The sequence below is a fragment of the Ruditapes philippinarum genome, unplaced genomic scaffold (genome assembly GCF_026571515.1).
Source record: "Ruditapes philippinarum isolate M1 unplaced genomic scaffold, ASM2657151v2 ctg5817_1_1_1_1, whole genome shotgun sequence".
Lineage (NCBI taxonomy): Eukaryota > Metazoa > Mollusca > Bivalvia > Venerida > Veneridae > Ruditapes > Ruditapes philippinarum.
Genome location: NW_026863613.1, coordinates 34389 through 57179, shown reverse-complemented (window position 1 = coordinate 57179; position 22791 = coordinate 34389). Strand labels below are relative to the sequence as shown.

General features: G+C 32.5%; 1 protein-coding gene across 2 annotated transcripts; it reads right to left on the bottom strand.

Annotated features, from left to right (window-relative positions):
• Positions 1-655: 655 nt before the first annotated feature.
• LOC132722705 (sodium- and chloride-dependent glycine transporter 1-like) lies at positions 656-20222 on the bottom strand. Of its 2 annotated transcripts, none has more exons than XM_060707230.1 (14): positions 20085-20222; positions 11771-11894; positions 11094-11225; positions 10084-10411; positions 7971-8103; positions 7290-7424; positions 6668-6771; positions 5704-5828; positions 5334-5446; positions 4753-4884; positions 3811-3910; positions 3009-3109; positions 1478-1645; positions 656-1057 (listed from the first exon to the last, which is right to left on the bottom strand). In XM_060707230.1, the coding sequence occupies exons 2-14, from the start codon at positions 11883-11885 to the stop codon at positions 944-946; spliced, it is 1800 nt and encodes a 599-aa protein (XP_060563213.1). In that variant the 5' UTR covers positions 11886-11894; positions 20085-20222; the 3' UTR covers positions 656-943. The 2 variants fall into 2 exon arrangements, with proteins under 2 accessions (XP_060563213.1, XP_060563214.1); XM_060707231.1 differs by lacking the exon at positions 20085-20222 and adding an exon at positions 13931-14020.
• Positions 20223-22791: the final 2569 nt, after the last annotated feature.

The window sequence follows — 22791 nt, the reverse complement described above, 5'->3', positions numbered from 1 at the left end:
AAAAGCAATTGTATTTCTAATTGTATTTTGATATAACCAAATCGTTATCTAAAATTGTATTTATTCAGGACTTCTAATCCAATGGTTATTTGTCTCTCATCGCTGATTCATGAATCCTGTGCAAATAGTTGTCGGTGATCACTTGCAGAGAATTTGGTCATGGTCATCCAGTAAAGCATGAAAGGCTTTTATTTTCAATAAGGATCCTCATGTGTGTGATTAACATTTTGGTTTGTGCCGCTACAGATATCAAAATAATCACAGGAGCCCATATAATTATGTACTAGTATATATGGAATAAGTCATGACTATACTGATAAGTGGTTATATTTCTACCACTACCCGCTAACTCGTTACTCGTATTTCCTTTGTGGAAGTTGAGCTCGGGCTTTGAATCTAATGGTCATTTTTCTCTGACCTCTGACTCATGATGACTTTGTAGTCGATAACTTGCGGATAAAGTAAATTCATATATTAGACCAATTATAGTACTATAAACTTTTTTTCAAATTTATTTCATAAAGGAATGAATATTTTTATTCATAAATGTATTAACACTTTGAGATATAAAAAAGTGTTTTTTTTTCTACTTTCGGAATATATAAAATGTACATACATGCATTTGTATATGATATATATGTACAAGAAAATTAAATTGCCGATCGCATTTAATTCCTTAAAATGCACATGTACCTGTATCGTAATTAAAAGAAAAATATACTTTATAAATAGTTTTAACAGTCTTGGTAGTTCCGAAAAATCAAGAGTAAATATTACTCATATACTAAAATCAAAAGTTATATATGATAATGATAATATTGTAAACACTTAAAACATTGTATATATCAAGACCAACGGTTGTTGGTTTCACTGGTGTCACAGCAATCGTGCATGCAGTCTGGAAATCTGACATCAGTAACATACTTGGGAAAATCTGTTTCGTTTACGACCTTGCCTGAACATCATCTTCTAATAGTTTTCCACTTTGTATAACTTCTTGTTCTATTGACTCATGTGGACCCCATTTTTCATTCGGTCGTAGATTGACCTTAAATCTCTGGAACGAAAATACTAGTCAAAAGATAATCCATGATTATACTAAATGAAATCTGAATTATATACCCAATATAGTTCAAGACGTTTCAATTTAAAACATATATTTTGAACAACAACAGTTTTAATTGCCATTGTTTCAATAACAAGGTGGACTGTATTTGCTAAAATTTTTAAAATAAAAAAACACAACTACTGTATGCTATACATTTGGCTAAGACGTCTGATTGTTTAAAATGAGGAAACATACATGTATCATTACATTAATGCTGGTTCTTTCAGGTTTGTATTTGAAAGACCTTGGTTAATTTTCATTCTTTAGTTCAACATTTGAAGAATATATATCACGACATAACAAGAAAGGTAATTGAGTCTAATTATAGAGACAAGTAATATTTGTAACTGTAAGTATTAAACAAATTACCTCTAGTATAGTTCCAGGTGTTTTATATAGCCGGTAGAAGAGGTATAATGGTATAGGCACGAGGGAGGAGGACGATATACACCAACCTAAACTGATATGCCAGGGCTCGTACTCGTAACTGCCATAGGATGGAGGTTTGTACGTATATACGGTGAAACCGAGAGTAACCTATAGTATAATTTGAAGCTCTGCTAAAATATCACGTTTACAAATGCAGCACAATATAAATTTAGTTTGTCATGAAGATTCCTATTAAAATCTGGAATCATAAGAATACGATGATGGATCAATATGTAATGCAATATGAAGTATATTTTCTAATTATGCACGTGATTCTTGTGTTTGCGTACACTATTCTTTGCCTCAAAGCATCGGCTTTCAAATGCTACCAAAACCATGTGTGTAGTCAACCGACAAGGAACTGTATTCACATTTGAAAATACGTTAAACGAGTAACTTCATGTAAAATATGGCTGGTAAACGCTCAGTGAAAAGTGTTTCGAACAAAACTACGAAAATCTGCTATAATTAAATGTCTATAATGATATTTGTAATATTTATGGCAACAATTAAGTATCTTAGGCAACTGTTTCAAGGTGAATGCATAAGTTCAAAAATGGGAATGAGTCAATTAAAGATGCATGTAAGTCTGGAAGAAAACGCTACATAGTTACTGACAATAACATTCACAAAATCAAACTTATCATTGACAAAGATGACAGACTTTCACTAATATGATTTCAAAAAGACCAACCACACGCGTACATTCAATTATTTTTTATTCAAATCGATTTCGAACTAGTATGTTCTTCGTCAGTGACTTTCACTAACACATATAAGGCAAGGATATCAAAAGGGTCAATGCATACTATTCTGAAGAATCGCCTGAAAGATCGGCGAGTAACTGCCAGATGAATACCCATTTGCTAACATTTGAACAGAAGAGGGGCGAGTTAAATGCGTTAGAAATTACGAAAATGTCTGTTAACCATGACAGTCGCCGCTTTTTCTAATATTTTGACAGATGATGAAAGCTGGTTTCACTATTTTACGCAAGTGTAACAATAAGATTTTGTCCACCAAAATTGTTCGTCGACTATGCTCTAAGCAATTGACAAGAGTAGAAAAGGGGTTGGGCCGACCATTTTTCTTTCAGTTACTGAAAGGTCTTTTGTTAAATATTTTGCATTACATATTGACCTCCCCTCGTATGTTTTTGCAAAAATATATAAAACTGGAGTCATGTATACTAACATTTTGTAATTGTGATTTGTCTGAATTTGTAATACACGGCATTGCTTATGGTTTTTAAGGTATTAAACATATGTAGATAATATGAACTCCATTACTTATCTTGTATAACAGGTGATTGTTCTAAAAGTATATCAATGACTACACATTCAAAACCTACATGCAAGAGTATTCAGCCAAATTTCGATGCTGGTAATAATGAAGAAAATGAAAGTGCTCTTTATGCAATACCTCAATCTTGAGCAACATAATATTACCCAATTAACAAGAAAAAACATACCACTAGAAGAATAGGAGTTGTAACACACCAAGCAATTTTGAAGAGGATAGGTACCCCCTTTCCTGTCATCTCCCGCATATTTGCATCAACTCTTTTGACACCTACAAAGTTGCATGGTATGATAAAAGGCAAAACTTGTATTTGTAATGGGAAAAATAAATTACTCTTCTGTAAACAAATCTACATTAAAGTCTTAAGGTTAGGTTTTCAAAGATAATGAAAGCAAACACTGAAAAGTCACCATATAGCCTTGATTACAGTTGGCGAGACGTAAAACCCAACAAAAGATAAAAATAGATTACACAAATACTGATTAAAATGGCATTTGAAAATGTTTGCATATTGTATTGCATAAATGTTTATTTATTATTCATATTGTTTAGTGATCCGTATTAAATCCTGAGATAGAAGTGAAATATTTTACTATATAGTGTAACATAGAAGACATTTTCATAAGAAAAGAAACATTACACGTTTTGATCATGCGTAATCAAACCTTCATTTGCTCTCGGTTTGTAAATGGTCGTAAACTTGTATGACCAAAGCCTCTAGCAAATAACCATAAAGTAATTTGTCAGAAAAGTCTTTGACAACGATGTGAAGATGTGCAACATGCAAAATTGCTTAATTTGTGATTGGTTAAAGTGATTTCATAAATTTGCAGTAGCTATGTATGTGAATAATACAAACTTCGCGGTTGTCCAATGAAAAGGGACGTTACAAACTTGCAGTATTATAATACTGCGGATGTCCAATGGAAATCGACGTTACAAACGTGTAGTTATAATTAAAATCAACGTACCGTAGATGAACGTCATCACCAATAACTCCATCAGAGCAAATATTGTCATTGAAAATGTTGCTGCATACCAGTCTACCAATGTAAGTAGATAAAAACCACCCTTTATAATAAAAAATATTTAAATGTCACGGCGTTGGTATCATACCATTGTGTGTACATTATTATAATGTATTCTCGTTTTAGAAGAATAAAAATCGTTTTATATTTTATAATTGTACTCGGAAAAAATGCTCGACATTCATTTGTAAAATAATGGTCATGCCATCCGAAGCCTTTTCATTTAATCGAATGATCATGAAGACTTCAATCAGAACATTGATGGAAAATAACCCGAAATTAATTTAAAAACCGTTAAAAGTCTTTAACTCAAACCAGGCTAAAAAACACACATGAATACGATTTTCAATTTCATTACGAGTAAATTTCATTATATTTTTTTGCAAATCTTATCGTTTAAGCGATCAATGTAAGAAATTCAACTTTAATTTTATTTAGCCATTTGACCTCAATGGAGATCCTTTAAAGATAAAACGGTTGGAGACAGTGATACTTCCAACCAATAGCACACACAAACTATGCAAACAAGAACCACATAAATGGTTTCCAGTACATGTATTTAAGTTTTATTCAAGTGTTACAATGGTTCCACAAGAACGCATTTGTTTATGAGCAGATGACTTAGCAATGCATAGAAAAGGCGGGACAATTCTATTTTTAAACATTCTATCAATAATAAGTGTTTATTTGTTGTATAGAGGGGTGTATTTGCTGTTATTTCTTAAATATTTGCTTATATTTTTCAATTATTAGAATGTCAATCTCCTAGCTGTGGTTTTATCAATACATAGACAAAAAAGTCGACCTTTATGTTACTTTTAAGATAAAAAACACAAGTTGTTTATGGTTCATTTGACCATTTTTAATTTATCAAATGGTATTTACCCGCGTGACTTGTGGAATAGCGAGCAGGAACGCTAACACAATAACAATCAGGGTAAGTAAAGTTGTTTTTCCCTTGAAATGTTTGTTAAACTCGTCTTGGATCGCTGTTACAACAATTTCGTAGTTTGGAAACTATAAAAGAAATTTAAGACATCAGTTTATTTTTGAGCAAGTTAACACTGGCAAAATCTAATTCTTTACTTATATGAATCACAAATGTAGTTAAAGCCAAAAGTAATTAAGATAAAAGAAAGAAGTGTTTGTAAAGTATTGTCCAACGTATGAATTATATATTAGTGCATACATAAATTTAAGAAAAACTGATCAAAATGGTTAAAAATGACCAAATGACTTCTCAAAGTCTTATATTTTTATATATATTTTTGACATGAAGTTTAGTTACTGCTCTGATATCATGGGAAGCTGAAAAAATACATTTAGGTCTTTTGTTGATAATGGGTCTGTACCTTGCAATCTACAATTCTAATGGCGGACCTTTGTACACTCAGTAATATGAAAGAAGTGTGTAACTCACAAAATTTATGAAAAACAGAAATCAAAAGCATAAGCAACATTCCTACCTGTGAATCTATACCTAAGCAGATAGACATAAAGAAGAATAAGGCACACCAGAGTTGAGGAGGAGGTAAATAATTAGCCGCCTCAGGATAAGCGATAAAACCTAAACCATATCCTGTATAAAATAACAAAAATCTGCGACATGAAAATCTTTCAGCCTAACCATATGGACTATGTTGTAGATTTGATATTGTAACTTTGTCACTACTCTTTACTATTTCTATTTAAAGTTTGTAATTTCTTTTCAGAATGCATTTCAACAAACCTACGGCAACACAAATTTTCTATAAATCCATGTTTGCAAAAGTAACTGATTTTTATTGATTGTTCATCATTTAAATACTATGAACAAAATGGGTTAACAGAAGCTACCTGATTGATTAAAATTTTCAATGTTGATCCCTGTTTCATGAGCAACGTGTCCAAGCACCGAGAAAATCACAAAACCTCCGGCAAAACCAGTCAACAAATCCATTAAACAAACTATAATAGCATCCCTGAAAAAAAATGTTCTTAAGTTAAACCATATAAATAGTTAATTGCGGTCCAAGCTTGTCGGTATAATGAGCTAAAGTACCAAAAGAGCTGCAGAATCAGTCTTAAAATCCATACTATTCTATATACTGTTTTAAATAGAATTTTTAATCATAAATAAACTACCTCTCGATAAGTCAAGTACAACAGATATCGAATACAGTACTTAAGAACAAAGTTGTCGTTTATGTGCTATTGATTATCAGCAATAATCACAGTTCAAAAAGTAAAATAGAGAAAATAGGAATCCATAAAGAAAGCCCAACACGGGAATATAGACAAATTGAAAATGTTGCAGGCTCGGTTTGATTGGCCTCTTCATGGACGGTACTGTCAAGAGCAAACTATCGTCCACGTCCCCTAGCACCGGCTTGAGCAAATTTTAAATTCAACATTTTACATGAACTGGTACAATTTTGAATTTTGAAACATCCGCAGATGTGTCCATATGGCGGTTATCATGGAACCTTGAATGTGACACGTAAGTGCCATTTTTGAAAAGCAGCATAATTATGGTCCCCAAGTAAAAAAAGCGTGTGCCCTAAACGAGAAAACAATGGGCGGAACTAAATATATGGAATTTTGAAAGGGGATCAGAGGTTATGAAGCCTGCATATCACAGATATGACGTCAGAAGACAAACACCCGGGGTTACTTGGCTGTTAAAGAACATGGCCCAACAAAAATACGTCAAATGTTGCTTCAAAAATATCAATGTAAATACATCCTATTTTAGTTAGAATCGCCCCTTATGAGCAAAAAAATGTAAATTGCAAATGTATTTTTATTCAGAATAAATTACCTCATACAGTTGTTGGTAAACTTGTTGTAACTGGCGAAAGTGATCATTCCACCAAAGCCAGGTCCGACCGAAATAAAAACTTGCATGCAGGCTTCAGCCCATATCTAAACATCAATATAGAATTCGGTTGTATGAAATTTAATGAACATTTAATAACATAAATTAAACTAATATAGGGTAGTGGTAGTTTATCCCCGGATCACGGCAGTATGCCACATTGAATTTACCAGAGCACAGTTCAGATCAAGCAATTTAACTTCACTTTCGCAAGGAACTGATAACTAATGTTACATGCCAGAGCAGAGTTACAGTGCAAATGGCCGTTGAAAGGATTTCATGACCAATCACAAGTGTACCCGAGTCGCCCGATTCACAGTCCAACGCTCGACCTATTTTGAGCTAACCAGACGGTCGGACTAATATATGATATAGGTATTCTTATTTATGTGTCAGGAATGTAACTATAAAATGTTTTCATGTATTTTAACATATCTTTTTATACAAATACAGACTTTTTAGCTGATGAATATGATGTGATATGTAATGAAACAATTGATAATGGATCTGAAGCAAAACTACAGTAAATATTATTTACTAGTTATTGACAGTATAAAATACTCACTTTAGTTTCTTTCAGTTTACTGAGGTCTGGAGTTATATAATATTTAATTCCAATGTCTGCTCCCGGCAGGATGGACCCTCTTACAAGAAATACAGCAAGTAAGACAAAAGGTCCGAGGACAGTGAAGTATACAACCTATCAAAACAATTTAATCCTCTCACTTTCATAATAAATGTTCAATAAAAACTCATTAATTCCATTTAATGGCATGCAAAGGTTTTATACATTATTAGCTTACAATTGCCGAAAGTGTTAAGTTTAATGCATTTTTTTTAACTTGACGACACTCAAAGAAAGTTACTTTATACTCTTAACTAAAACATTAAATATCTCTAAAAGATTTATTAAATGTAAGTGTTATTTTACCCGCCAAAGTGTAAATGGTGAGTGTTCAGGTAAGAGTCAAAATAACTTTACATTTTGCAATAATGGCTTTCAATTTTATATTCTGCATCACAAACTAATCAGTATGTCACATGACCTCGGATGTTTCTAGAAATACGCTTCTCGTAATTTATCGTTAACGCTCAATAATAGAAAGACTGGAATATTTGTTTATACTTTAAGCATTTTTTATATTTTATCCTAATATTTCATTATTATCAATCACCGTTATAAAAAATATATTGCTAATTCTGTCCAGATTCTCAACAAAATGTCACTTTAGTAGAAGATACCTACCTTTCCAGTCAACCGCACTCCCTTAAATATACACAAGAAGCACAAAACTTCTATGACAGCAAGACATCCCAGAAGCGGCAAGTTGATGGAGCCTAATTCATCTAAACCGTTGGATATATCCAAAGCTTTATATCTGTTTTGAAAATTCAAACACTCATTATTACGCATTAACATTAACAAAACAACAGGACAGGGCACATGGGCAAAACACGGACAGGATGTCATCAACCTACAAGGTAATCAAAGATGAAAATTAATCAATTAAAATAAATGATAAGACCTATAAGAATAAGGGGGAAGGGGGTTAGAAAGAGGGGAGGGGTGGGGGTACAAGTCTGAGGAAAGGGGAGTAATAACCGTAGATGTCACTAACAGTCAATAGTAAATAAGATATACATCTAAGTAACACAGAAGTGCCCGCCTTTAATTGGTCAGCAGCATAAGCACTGCTGGGGAGTTTAAACCGGTTAATGGTCACCAAAGACTGTATAAATAAAATGAATCCCCGCCAAGTGAAATTCTTACAGTTTTTATGGTTACAATCGATGAATTAAGTAAAATATGTGATTTCATTGCATTAATCACAACAAAATAACATAAAAAAATTTTAATTCGGTTTGATTGAGTGTGTACATGAGGGATAATGTAAAAGTGCAATATCCCTCACGCCCACTAACACCGGCTTGTGCGGTCCTCAATTTCCAACACCTAATAGTACTGGAATAAATGATCCCGAAGGACTAGAAAAATATATAAACACTGAAGTGCAGTTCGGGCTATGCTCATGATGATTCATAAAAAAGGAAACCAAATCACCATATTAAAGATATACAATGACTTAAATGAAGACAGAACAGCAAGAGTATCGCCTACAAGGACCTGACGAAACAAGACAGAAGATGAAAATTAAGACAATTCAGTCCAAAAGGGTTTTAAGAAATGTCCATCAGTCTCCCACTTCGTCAGATGTAATCAAAAGAGGAAAGCGTAGCTTTCAACTGTAAAAGGGTTAAACACTAAGCGTGTAGTATGTCTTGTAATACAAGGGTTATAACCGTTTTTAATAAAACTTTTAATTATCTAATTATTTTAGAAAAGGCATCAGAAAACTTATCATGACCCAAAATCTTACAATGTTTGTAAATCACATCTCCATGAAAATCAGGCTTGCTAATCCCTAGTCGCAATCGCTATTGAATTTTGAAATAAAATCTTAATTACGATTATAAAATTTAGTAAAATATTTTCGTAATTAATGATTGCAGTAGCTCTCTTTTAGAAGTGTCCTAGTAATGAAAATATTACGTTCGTTAAAATCGATTCCCTAGAGAATATAACTGAGATACATATACCCCGTAAGATGTTGCATTGGGTACACCTCAATCTAAATATGGATAGTTGACTGTCATCTCTCTAATCATAGATTTTTGTGGGAATAGTATTGTTATCGATTCTAATATGAATTCCGAAAATGAATAAATTTTCAGGATTCGTTTTATTCAGTTGAAGTTCATTGGGATAGAAATTAGACATCATTTTATCAAAATAAACATTATCTAAATTATTATATATAATATATATATATTTCATCAAGCTGTCGAGAATTGTTATTTTTAAAATGTTACAATTGCATCTTGTTGTGTATCTTCAGAGGGGCTTAACATAAAGTCTTTGTCATCTACCTAGTGACCTCAGGTCGATGTCTTAAAACTTATATAGACATATATGACGAATTACCATGACTATTGCCAAAGTGCTAAAAGATGTTGTAATTGTGGAATTAGTTACAGCAGTACTAGTAATGTAATTTGCAAAGATCATTCGTACAACTTACTTGTTTTGGTTCACATCCTACAGATGAAAGAATGTTCTCGCCGAGTTATATGATTATTTCTTTGATCTTTGATTTCTAAAAGCCCATAAGTATCTCTTTTCACCCGTTAGCAAACACTTTTTCTCGCAAGTCCAGTATATAAAATGAATGAACACAGATATTTCTTAAAAAAGTCATCTGTGTGCGTGCGTCAAATGGTTTAATTACTTCATGCTCGGAGATATAAGAGGGAGACAATAAAAACAGTAAAAGTGTTAGAAGATACATGAAATAACTTACTTCCAAAATTGTTCGGCTGATGTTGATTTTCTTAATTGTGAAACATTTGAAGCAAAAGACATTCCCGTTGATGCTGATGTCGAGATAAAGGTCGTTATATTTCTAATTACCGGTATTGTTTCAATTCCGGTTATTGTTTCATTGGCAGCGTTTGTCTCCCCTCGAGTAATGCAGACTTCCGTTTCCTGTATATTCCACTCGTTCTCGCATGTGGTCCAAGGCAGTTGTTTGGAAAAGGAATTTATAAAGTAGAAAAACATCCAACCGATTATCACAGCGTAATAGACAGAAAACAGGAAGGTCGAGACCAGTGTGCCATAGCCAACTCCTAATAATTAAAAGTAAACATGAACCAAGCTTGTGTTGTTTGTAGTACTAGGACCATTATGAAATCATCTCTATAACGTTAAATGATTAAAGATTGTATCATAGTTTGGGAACCTTTCTGTTGAAAATGTGTCCGAGTTAAATCGTATACATATACATGCACCGTGCGTTAACTGGAGTGCAGGTATTAGTTACCCACACTCCAGAGCATGCCCATTGATCTGCTCATTTTTGCTGGGGTTTACTTATTGTGACGGCAGAGAAAGTGAAAGCGACAGAAATATCATATTCAGATGATCGTTTATTGGTTACTTTTCTCCGGGGTTTCATATTGTGACTACAGGGAACGTGTTTTTATGTTTAACTATGATAAAAAAGAGAAAGAACATCAAAACACTTGGCAATCTGATTAATACTCGGGGGCCACGCCCCCTCGTTCAAATCAGATAGCCTCGTGTTTCGATGCTCTTTCAATTACTTAGTGAATATCAATTGATACCAAAGCATCGATGCAGTGTTTCAGTGTTCAATTCAATGTTTACTCTTTCAAGATTCAAAACGTTTTAAAAATTCATTCAATGGATATTGCGAGTCTTTGAGAAAACAAATATATTTCTTATTTTGACAAAAACTACTGTGATTTATGTGTAAAAGGGATTCCATGGCAATTTAAATGGACTTACCTTTCAGCAGCGGACACACGTTCCATACAGGGACTGCCCCAGATTGGGAGTATTGTCCCATAATCATTTCAAGATACACAATCGGCATTGCCCCAAATATGTTGAATATGATAATTGGTATCAGAAAAGCACCTGTTATTATAAATAACTAAAATTTGATAATGTTGATGAATTCGTACATTAATGGTATCACAGTCTCTTATCATTTTGATCAAAGCGACCTTCAGCTTTTCACATGTCATCAAGAGACACTATACTTTTGCCGGATATCCCCTCCATATATACCACATATGAATTATCGATTCAAATTCAGGAGATCTGGGGAAAAAACTGAAATAAGGCAATAAATGGTGGCATTTTCTTTACAGTATGGAATGGAATGGGATTTGATATTATGCTTATCAGTAGATTTTCAAATTGACATAAAGCCATCTCTGATGAACTTAATTTAACGTAACGCAGCTTTTTTGACAACTTAATACGTACATACACGTTTACAAAAAGCTTAGTTGCACCAATATAACCTACATTTTTGTTACCGTATACAGCCTAGTTTTTATACGAAAGGTTTTATTAGACAGGCGTAGCTCATTAGACCGTTTTACATCAAGTCCTTGTCATGCTTAAACGTTTTTTCTAAAGATTAAGACTTTTATATATCAAGATGTTCGAATTACCTCCCCCATTTTTCATCACAAGGTAGGGAAATCTCCACAAATCACCAACGCCAACGGAGTACCCGACAGAAGTAAGGAAAAACTCTATTCTTCTGCCCCATTGTTGACGTGCCATCTCAATGATCTGAAAAATGATAGCAGGAAGAGGTGAACCCGTATTCGTTATTCTAGTGAGACTGAAAATAGTGATTGAGCACCACACTAAATACGATAGTCGGGTATATGCCGGACAAGGCGCTTGAATAATTAAATGCTGAACTCGCACCTTTTCATTTATCGGAATGACCTTTAAAACAACTAATTCGATTCTGAATAGATGTAAAGTGTTTGTTCATATACCAACATTTATCATTCTTGCCAAATATTCCTGGCTTAGAAAGAGGTCCTTTATTTTATTGAACCTGACTGCAATTGAACCTGACTGCAAGCAAAGTTTAAAAAAAACGTCAAACAAATACATTAAAAATAAAATTATGTCAACATCAATTTTAATATGGCCCGTCACTTTAATTTATTTTGATAATATTTTTCTTATTAAATTTAGCTAAACGCATAAAATGCTACATATTGTCTTCTTCTTGAATTTTGTATTTATTCAAAAACGCCAACCGTTCCATAAATAAAATATTGGAAAGGCAAACTGTATGTTGAAAGTAAATGAAAATTTAATCATAAAACAGTACTGCTCAAACGCACGAATCTTATTTCTCATTATAGAATAAATGAAATCTACTTGAAAGTTATTTAAATAAAATATAAAAGAAATTATCAACCTAAAATTGAAGCAATAATAAAAGACTGTTTTGAAGAAATAATAGATGTGCACTACAAAAGATTTTTGTCGCACCGGCATAGTAAATGTCATATAGCGACTTTCCGGCTTTACTGGTGGAGGAATGCTTCAGCCACCCTTCCCAGGACTAGAGTCAGGAACAACCCCATCTTCCGTATGTGAGTTGGATAGCTTCTTTACAATAGAAATTGAAACTTAATTTATTGATATTTATATCAAATCAAAGCCAACAGATATGTGCTAATTATAAAATCTATTTGTTTATATTTCTCTATTTAAAAGCAAAAGAAAGGGCACACTTATATAATAAATAAAGCCAAAAATGCATTTGTATTTATTGTGTGGATAATAGAGTATAATATTTAGTTCAAAGATAATTAATTTACATTTAAATATATGTTAACACACTTGAATGAAAATACTTCATACCAGAAAATGCAAAACAAACAACTTTATTCAAAACACATATAGTGTCCTAAATCTGTCACTTGCTCGTATGATTAATAATTTAAAAATGCGTGGATTTTTAAAGTTAAAATAATTGTTATTATGTAATGTAGATGAGTATCAAAGGTCAATGCCTACAGTATAGCCTAAATTAACTTGAGAAAACGTACACAGAATAGAAAAAGATTCAAGATTCGAGAAAAAATTTACATGTTACAAATTATTGATTTTTGCAGTATTTATCATTACATTTCTACTGTGTGACTTACACAGTAAGGACTATCTTTGCATATTTGGACGTCTTTCTGGTAATTTACGTACATTATAAGTGATGTTTGCACTGTGTAAATTTACTTTATATGTTATAATTATATTCTAAATTCGTTTTCAAAATTTCATGAACATAAGTATGAGTCTTTGGATATGCTGGTTTACAATTGCCACCCACACACACAAATCCGTCAGCATAAATAACCGACAAGAAATCATGTGAACTCTTTCCAGTTTGCATCTTTTCTACCTGAAGTATTGTTAACCATTGTCACACCTTAATAGTTCATCCACTCGTCGCTGATGTCTGCACAGCGGATTTACAGACGAGCTCAACATAGAAGTAGAAGTAGAAGATGATAATCAGTTCCCATTTACATAAAGTAGCATTCTTAAGAGATTCCTTCCTTATTTTAAATTGAAATTTCTAAAATGGGTTAAAAATGATCTCCCCTTAAAAGGCGTCTTTTGTAAGCAATTCGAGCTTGCATATTTGTAACTTTTTGCATTTCTTAAATTTTTTTGCGTTGTTTAACGTTTCAAAACAAAGGAATAATAATAGCATTGTGCTTTAAAATTGGGAAGACATGTGTAAATTAAAGCAAAAGATGATATGTACAGAATAAAACTAGAATATGTCATACACTTACTTTTTTAGCACTTTAAATGCTTTGAACAATATATGTGTATCCTTTAATCAGCCTCCTTTTAAATATGAATTATTTCAAATCCTTACGTTATCTGAATCAGATTTTATAACTACTTAATTTTGCACGTGCACAGTGTAAATGATTTGTTTTTGATTACTTTGTCTAAAGCTATGGTGGCTGATTTGCGCCATGTCGTATTTTCGTTTTGTTGCCTCAAAAATGCGAAAAAGCAAAAACACGAAGAGTCGACAAAGTGTCGTCTCTTCGTGTTTTCGCTTTTTCGCATTTTCGAGGCAACAAAGCAAAAATACAACAGGAGGAGGGCGAAAATACGACACATAAAATCTGTCGTATATTCGCATTCCATTTGTCCTATTTTCACTTTTTCGCATTGTTACATTTTCGCATTGTTACATTTTCGCTTTTTCGCATTGTTACATTTTCGCGTTCCGGTTGCACATGCGCACGGAGACATCAATCTGAAAATACCTAAACGTTACAGCTAATGACATTTTTTGTACCATTAGTTTATTGTTTCCCTGAGTTAAGTACCGTGAACTTAGAGAAGCACAGTATAATACAATATGATCTAAATACAATATATTTATTGATTTTTTATGAATTTTAATTGTTCTCCTTTTATTGATATTCGTGCAATATGGGGAAGACAGAATGACAATCAAGAGATCTTTGTTTTAAAGACTTGAGGAACGCCTGACCACATGCATTGGTATAATGTTATAATGAATACAATGATTTTAAATATTATACTATATATTTTAAATGCAATAGAAGCCACTGAAGAAGGCTGAATGATCGGGAACTATGACGACCAAATGTTTTCATATGTGGTTTTCTTCTTTCTTTTTTATTATTAAATTAAACCATCAAACTTTTTTTTCAAACTTAATCCAACATGCTCTCTACGTAATCAAATAAAGTTTGTCTTACAAAACTCTAGTACTAGATAAAATGTTTTCCTGTGAAAATACACCTCAATCACAGACATATCTATTTTAAGATGTGTGCGGGCATAAATGTCATGTCACACCCGTCAGCAAAATAAACTGATAATCTAAAGATGGTTGGAACAAATTACTTATTATAATAATAGTTGCATTAATTGATTTAGAGAGGATTGATGTTGGGAAAATGTTCATCCTAACGGCATTTTTTAGTACAGGCTTACTTACCTATTTCGAGTACGCTGAACTTATTTTTTGCTCTACCACGGCTTTATTTTTAGTCCTTGACCTTTTAAAAATCAATTCAAAATGACCGCCATTGTTTTTTAATTTTTACTTTAAGGCTCCTATAGACAAAATAAAACACATCTTTTTGAAATTTAATTGAAAGTTTTGCTTATTTTAGTCAGGGTCTTTCTATTTTAAAGACCCTGTTTTAGTTTGCTGAAGTGTGAACGAGAAGAATAAATGAGGAAAAAAAGATAATTGTAATGCTGCAGCCATTTTGGATTTAAAAATGGCTGCTTTGTACTGATTAATATTTAACGTAAACACACGCAATAAGGCTTTTTACTTGGCTTGCTTTCTTTTATGATAATAAATAAATGATGACTTTTTACAATGTCGGAATTTTTTTTAATTTAAATTTCTTTTATATTAATAAATAAATGATGACTTTATGCGACAACAAAATATATAATTTAAGATTTAGGTCACAAAAAAGAGATTGTATTATAATGGACAAGACCTTAAACAAATTATATTAAAGACACAATTTTCTTATTATGGCATGAACATTTGGAACAATATACCTTTAAAAAATCGTAATGTTAATAACCTTAAATGTTTTAAAGAAAAATACAAAACATATCTTGATGTTCATTTGAATGAATGAATGAATGAATGAATGAATGAATGAATGAATAAATGAATGAATGAATGAATGAATGAATGAATGAATGAATGAATGAATGAATGAATGAATGAATGAATGAATGAATGAATGAATGAATGAATGAATGAATGAATGAAGGAACGAATGATGCAATATACGTATATGTTTAAACAAATTGTTGAGGTCGTCATTTTCACGAATGATTTTGAAAAATAAACATGTTCATGGATATATTTTTGATGAGGTTTACAGTATAATGTCTCAGCAACCATATGCTAATTGATTTCTTCCAATTTGATGTACAATAAAACATATTGGTACGTTTACTTATCTCGGTGCTCGTTTTAGCCACGATATTACACAATTCTGCGTTACTTTTGCACAATTCTTGCGTTATTTGCACATCCCTGCGTTACTGGATATACACGGTGTTCATGGAACGACAATACTTTTGCGATAATGTGTAATATGAAAAGGTAATGACATGAATACCCGCGGTACACCTATAATATTTTACTCTGTATTATTCATTTACCGTAAGACATTACAAGTACGTAGGCTATTTATGGTTCAACAATAAAAAAAACCCGCTGTTTACGAGTCATTTTTTTTCCAAAGTGAAACATAATAAAGCTTAAAATGACATTTGCATTTATTTAAGTTTACTAGTATTTCAATAAAGATAGATGATCTGATTTTTAAACCATGTAGGTGCATAAATCTAGTCATGTTTAGAGTTATTTACTGAAATAAATACGACATTTTAACAAAATAATACATATAAAAGGTAACCAAAAACCGAAATTATGTTTTACTGTTGGCTCAGGTTGACAGAAAGTATGTATAAACACATTTGTGGATGATTTCAGACATAGTCTCTGGCCTGTGAAGATAAAAGGCAATTAAAAAAATTGTATTCTAAACTTGACTTTTGACATTAAAATTATAAAATGATTAAGTGTCCATAAAGGTTTACATACATGCTATTCTATCAACATCAAAGACTGAGAACATCTAATGGTAAATTAGATTGTTCAGATTTTGTTAGACATTTGGCATCTTAGATACCTGACATAAATTAATTGCCCATAAAGAATGACATGAAATAGTTTGAGGGCATGGTGAAATTCAGTATACCTACACATTGTGTACAATTCTACATGACATAATGCTTATATCATCATTATCTTATTTTTGATAACGAACCTATTTTTTTTTTAAAGATCCTGTAACACAAATTTTTATGGTTTTATATCATAAATATGATGCTCAAATTAAGATGTATCAATATTGTATGTTCCAAAAAGCATTATTTGTAAAGATATTACCGAATTTAATATTACATGTTAAAAAAAGGGAGGCAAATAGAAATTTATTTTCTATAAAGTCTAAGTCAAACTTTTCAATAAGAAATGAATGCGTATATTTTAATGATTACATATTATGTGTAAAAATATTGCAGTATATATTTTACATATAATTCGATGTTTGAAAATTGTTTTATAAGCATATTTATATACATATATAAAATTTCACTTAAGTGTGGTAACAACCCGTATAGCTTAATCGGTTAGAGCACGAGACTTGTAATCTCGACATTGTGGGTTTGATTCCCGGGCTGGCAAACTAAAATTACTAATCAGTCTTTCGGATGAGATTTTAAATCGAGGTCGCGTGTATGAGTGCTTTAACACTGGGCACATTAAAGAACGGAAAAGCTTCTGGAACTGGGGCATCTTTCTGTATTTGTACTCCAAAAATCTAAAATGACTAATACTCTTCTGGAGGACTCGCCCATATGGGCAACCGGTTGCGAGTATGAATAAACTCAAATACACAGAAATGGTAACGACCTCAATTACAACATACATCTTTAAAGGCAATTCACTTATATTTGTTTAGAAAAGGGTATCCATCTTGAAATTAAAGATGGCCACAATTGTAGTCAATAAGTAAATCATGTTTAATTATCAGCCAATCATTCATAGAAGACTCTGAAACTTTATTGCGTGTGGTTTAACGGAAATACATTTCGCTAAGAACCAGAAATAAGAAATTATGAAGTAATTAGTAAAGCTCAATGGCGGCCATTTTTATTTGTAGTAGAGCAAGAAATGGATTCAGCGTACTTGAATTATGTAAAAAGAGTTGACTACCTGCTTGTACTAAAAAATGCTGTTAGACTCTTAACGAAAACCAAACCCGTCTAACTCAAAACAGTCTGAAAGCCTTATCGTTATATTATATGATTATTTAACATGTGTAAGGCGCGGGGTAATACTTTTAAATTATACATCTACGTGAATACAACATATCTTACATAGCAAATAATATATCATTGTGATCAGATATTTACAAAACTTTATAATAATAATAATAATAAATAATAATGATAATAATAATAAAATAGATTGATGTCTCCATGCGCATGTACAACCGGAACGCGGAGATGCGAAAATGTAACAAAGCGAAAATGTAACAATGCGAAAAAGCGAAAATGCAACAATGCGAAAATGTAACAATGCGATTAAGCGCAAATGCAACAATGCGAAAATGTAACTATGCGAAAAAGCGAAAATGCGAAGGGACGACAAAGTTATAATTTTGTCGCCTCTTTGTGTTTTCGAATTTTTGTATCTTGAATGCGAAAAAGCGAAAATACGACAGATGGAATGCGAATATACGACAGATTTTATGTGTCGTATTTTCGCCCTCCTTCTGTCGTATTTTCGCTTTGTTGCCTCGAAAATGCGAAAACACGAAGAGCCAAAAAAGTCCAACTTTGTCGTCTCTTCGTGTTTTCGCATTTTGAGGCGAAGAAGCGAAAATACGACATGGCGTAAATCAGCCACCATACTTCAGCAACCCTTCCGAACGAACGGGAACAGGACTAGAGTTTAGAACCACCCGATGTTCCGTGAGTTGGATAGCTTCTTCACAATAGAAAATGAAACTTTAATTTATTGATATTTATATCAAATCGTAGCTAATTATAATATCTATTTGTTTAGATGTTCTTTATTTAATTGCAAAAGCAAAAACAGACTAATATAATTAATAATGCCAAAAATGCATTTGAGCCGCGTCATGACAAAACCAACATAATACGTTTGCGACAAGCATGGATCCAGACCATCCGGGCAGTTTGATCAGGATCCATGCTGTTCGCTTACAAACCCTATAATAAGTATAGAAACTGATAGCGAACAGCCTGAATCCTGATCAGACTGAGCGATGCGCAGGCTGGTCTGGATCCATGCAGGTCGCAAACGCATTATATTGGTTTTGTCATTGCGCGGCTCATTTGTATTTATTGTGTGGATAATTGAAAAAAAAATTACTTCAGAGATAACATATTTTCATTTAAATATATGTTAACACACTTGAAATGAAATGAAAAAACTTCATACCAGAAAATGCAAAACAAACAACTTTATTCAAAACACATATAGTGTCCTAAATCTGTCACTTTATTACTTATAATGTTTCTCGTATGATTATCATTTAAAATGCGTGTTTTTTTCAAGTTGAAATAATTGTTATTATGTAATTTACATGAGTATCAAATGTCCATGCCTCCAGTATAGCCTAATTAAACTTGAGAAAAATGTACACAGAATAGAAAAAGATACAAGATTCAAGAAAAAATTTACATGTTATTTTTGAAAAATTACTGATTTTGCAGTATTTATCATTACTACTTCTATGACTTACACAGTAAGGACTATCTTTGCATATTTGGGCGTCTTTCTGGGAATTTACGTCAATTATAAGTGATGTTTGCAATGTGTAAATTTACTTTATCTGTTATAATTATATTCTTAATTCATTTTCAAAATTTTTATGAACGTAAGCATGAATCTGGGGATATGCTGGTTTACAATTGACACACACACGCACAAAGTCGTCAGCACATATAACCAACAAGAAACCATGTGAACTCTTTCCAATTCCCATGCATCTTTTCTACCTGAAGTACATTGTATTGTTAACCATTGTCACACCTTAATAGTTCATCAGATGATAATCAGCTCCCATTTACATAAAGTAGCATTCTTAAGAGATTCCTTCCTTGTTTTGAATTGAAATTTCTAAAATGGGTTAAAGGTGATCTTCCCTTAAAAGGCGAGCTTGCATATTTGTAACTTTTTGCATTTCTTAAAATTTCTTGCGTCGCTTAACGTTTCAAAAACAATGGAATAATAATAGCGTTGTGCTTTAAAATTGGGGAAAATATGTTAATTAAAACAAAAGTTGATATGTACAGAATAAAACTAAAATGTTATGCACTTACTTTTTATCAGTTTTTAAAATGTTTTAAACAATATATATTTAAATATCCTTTAATCAGCCTTTCTTTTGTAAATATGAATTATTCCAAGTCCTAACATAAAGTAAAACACGCTTTATCTGAACCCGATTTTATAACTACTTAATTTTGCACTTGCACAGTGTAAATAATACGTTTTTTATTACTATGTCTAAAGTATTCAATAGCAAGATGTATGTAATTGCTTTACTTTCGTGTTAAGGGCATGCCTCCGACATGTTTTATTTATGAGCCGCGTCATGACAAAACCAACATAATGCGTTTGCGACCAGCATCCGCGCAGTCTGGTCAGGATCCATGCTGTTCGCTTACAAACCCTATTACAAGTCGAGAAACTGACCTCCACTGATTATATTGCAATGGCGTAAGGATTCAAAAGGGAGATTACTGTTGCACTGAAAAAAGGGTCGGTTTGAATAACCTCCCCTAAAACATTGCAAATGGCATAATAGTTCAAAGGGAGGTGACTGTTGGGCTGAAATAGAGTCGATAAGAATGAACTCCCCTGTAAACATTGCAAATGGCGTACGGATTCATGGGTGGTAACTGTTCCGCTCAAAAAAGAGTTGATTAGGGTGACCTCCCCTGATAACATTGTAAATGGCGTAAGAGTTCCAAAGGAAGGTTACTTTTGCGCTACAAATAGAGTTGGTAAGACTGACCTCCCTTGATAACATTGTAAATGGCGTAAGGATTCAGAAGCACTTTGTATGATTTGCGCAGTTTTTTAAAAAAAAAAAATTCTGTATTTAAATATTTTATTTCTCCTAATTAGGATTTTAAAATCTGGATGTTAAGAGTGTCATAATAACAGAGATTTTCGACCATGCGACCACATACATGCATCGAGGACATGTTTTTAGGAAAGTGACCGTGCGACCACATTCACGTATCACGAGATTCGCCTTCTCTTACGAGAAAGGGACAAAGAGTTGTCCGTCCTTTTATTACAGGGCAGACTAAAAATATATGCCAATGCCTTATAATAATGATAAGGAGGCTAATTTTCACAGATATGTCTTGAATTGGTTTATATACAACAACAGTAACGCAAACCAAGCGGGTTATACGTTTACGTCTTTTAAGTCCGCTATGAAAATTTAAAAGGATAATATATAATTTCTTGGAAATTTTTAGTTTAAAGGGTTTTCTACTTTTCGTTCTATGTATATAACAGAAATACTTTAGTTTTGCAAAACATGAACGTATCAAAAACGTTTTATATGCATTAAAAATATTGAAGATATATTTCTATCATAGTTTGGAGACCTTTCTGTTAAAAATGTGTCAGGGTTAAATCGTATACATATACATGCACAGTGCGTTAACTGGAGTGCGGGTATTAGTTACCCGCACTCCAGAGCATGCCCATTGATTGGCTCATTTTTGCTGGGGTTTACATATTGTGACGGCAGAGAAAGGGAAATCGACAGAAATGTCATATTCAGATGTTCGTTCATTGGTTCATTTTTGCCGGGGTTTCGTATTATGGCAACAGGGAACGGGCTTTTATGTTTGACTATGATACAAAAGAGAAAGAACACCAAAACACTCGGCAATCTGATTAATACGCGGGGGCTACGCCCCCTCGTACAAATCAGATAGCCTCGTGTTTCGGTGCTCTTTCTATTACTTCACACGTGGTTTTCAAATATTAACCTGGGGGCATTTTTGCCGAAGTGCTGTCCCAGGAGAATAACTTGAGCCTATGTTTACATAAAAATTAATAACAAAGCAATGCGAAAAAAGGTAAAGCAGACTGAAGCCTAATAAATGAAACACAAAGTAAAACGTCATATTTTTTTTGTGCCTTGATAGTGCAGTAGGCAGAGCGTCCGTGTCAGTGCTCGTATCATAGTAAGGTACCATTATATTTCAGTGTTTTATGTATCTTTTTCTTATTTGACCAGTTTTGTTTCAAAATGCACGAGATAGAATATTTTTGTACACAGGTTGATATGCAGTTGTGTTAACATCAGGAAAAAGCATTAACAGAAATGTAAGAAATATAATGAAATGAAGTGTGTTATATCTTGATCCATATATTCAAATTATATATATTTCGTAATCGTAGTGTGTTTAAAATTGTTTGATTTTTTAAATGTTAATCAAAATAAGAAAAGCATTTGAAATGTAGTTAGTTTCTTTATAAAGAGTGGAACAACAATGACATAAAAAGAAACATAAAATAGAAGAAGAAATTTTTAAGAACCACATACATGTATATTCAAGTGATCATACAAAAGACAGATAAAGTGAAAAAGGGAGGAAAACAACAACAACAACAACATAGTAACATGGCAGAGCGAAGGGTTAAACATAAAAGTGCAAATAATTAAAAGTTACTGTGATGTTTATTTACCAACAGTTACTTAGCTTCTATACGATGGTACACATTTTTTAGAATATTAAACCATATACAGTTGTTGACACTGTCACTCTCAGATAATATGCAGACTTACCCTTAATTGGACTTTCCCAAGTACCGTTAAGACCAAATTATCATCACAGGACAATATGGACAATACACATTTAATTTCTTATTCTACTAGAAAAAGAAAAGGTAATGTATGTGTTGGGCTGCAAGAGAAAACTTGAACAGCACGCAAATATGACACTGGTAAGACAACATGTATTTGCAAGTCTTATCATACCTGCTGAATTTGATCGT

Bases quoted from the DNA above. Each gene is read 5' to 3' on its own strand.
- LOC132722705 (XM_060707230.1), bottom strand. From the start codon at position 11,885: ATGGCACGTCAACAATGGGGCAGAAGAATAGAGTTTTTCCTTACTTCT. The intron at 7,425-7,970 runs GTAGGTATCTTC...TTGTTTTGATAG, and splicing joins GAGTGCGGTTGACTGGAAAG to GTTGTATACTTCACTGTCCT. The intron at 3,911-4,752 runs GTAAATACCATT...TTTATTATAAAG, and splicing joins CTATTCCACAAGTCACGCGG to GGTGGTTTTTATCTACTTAC.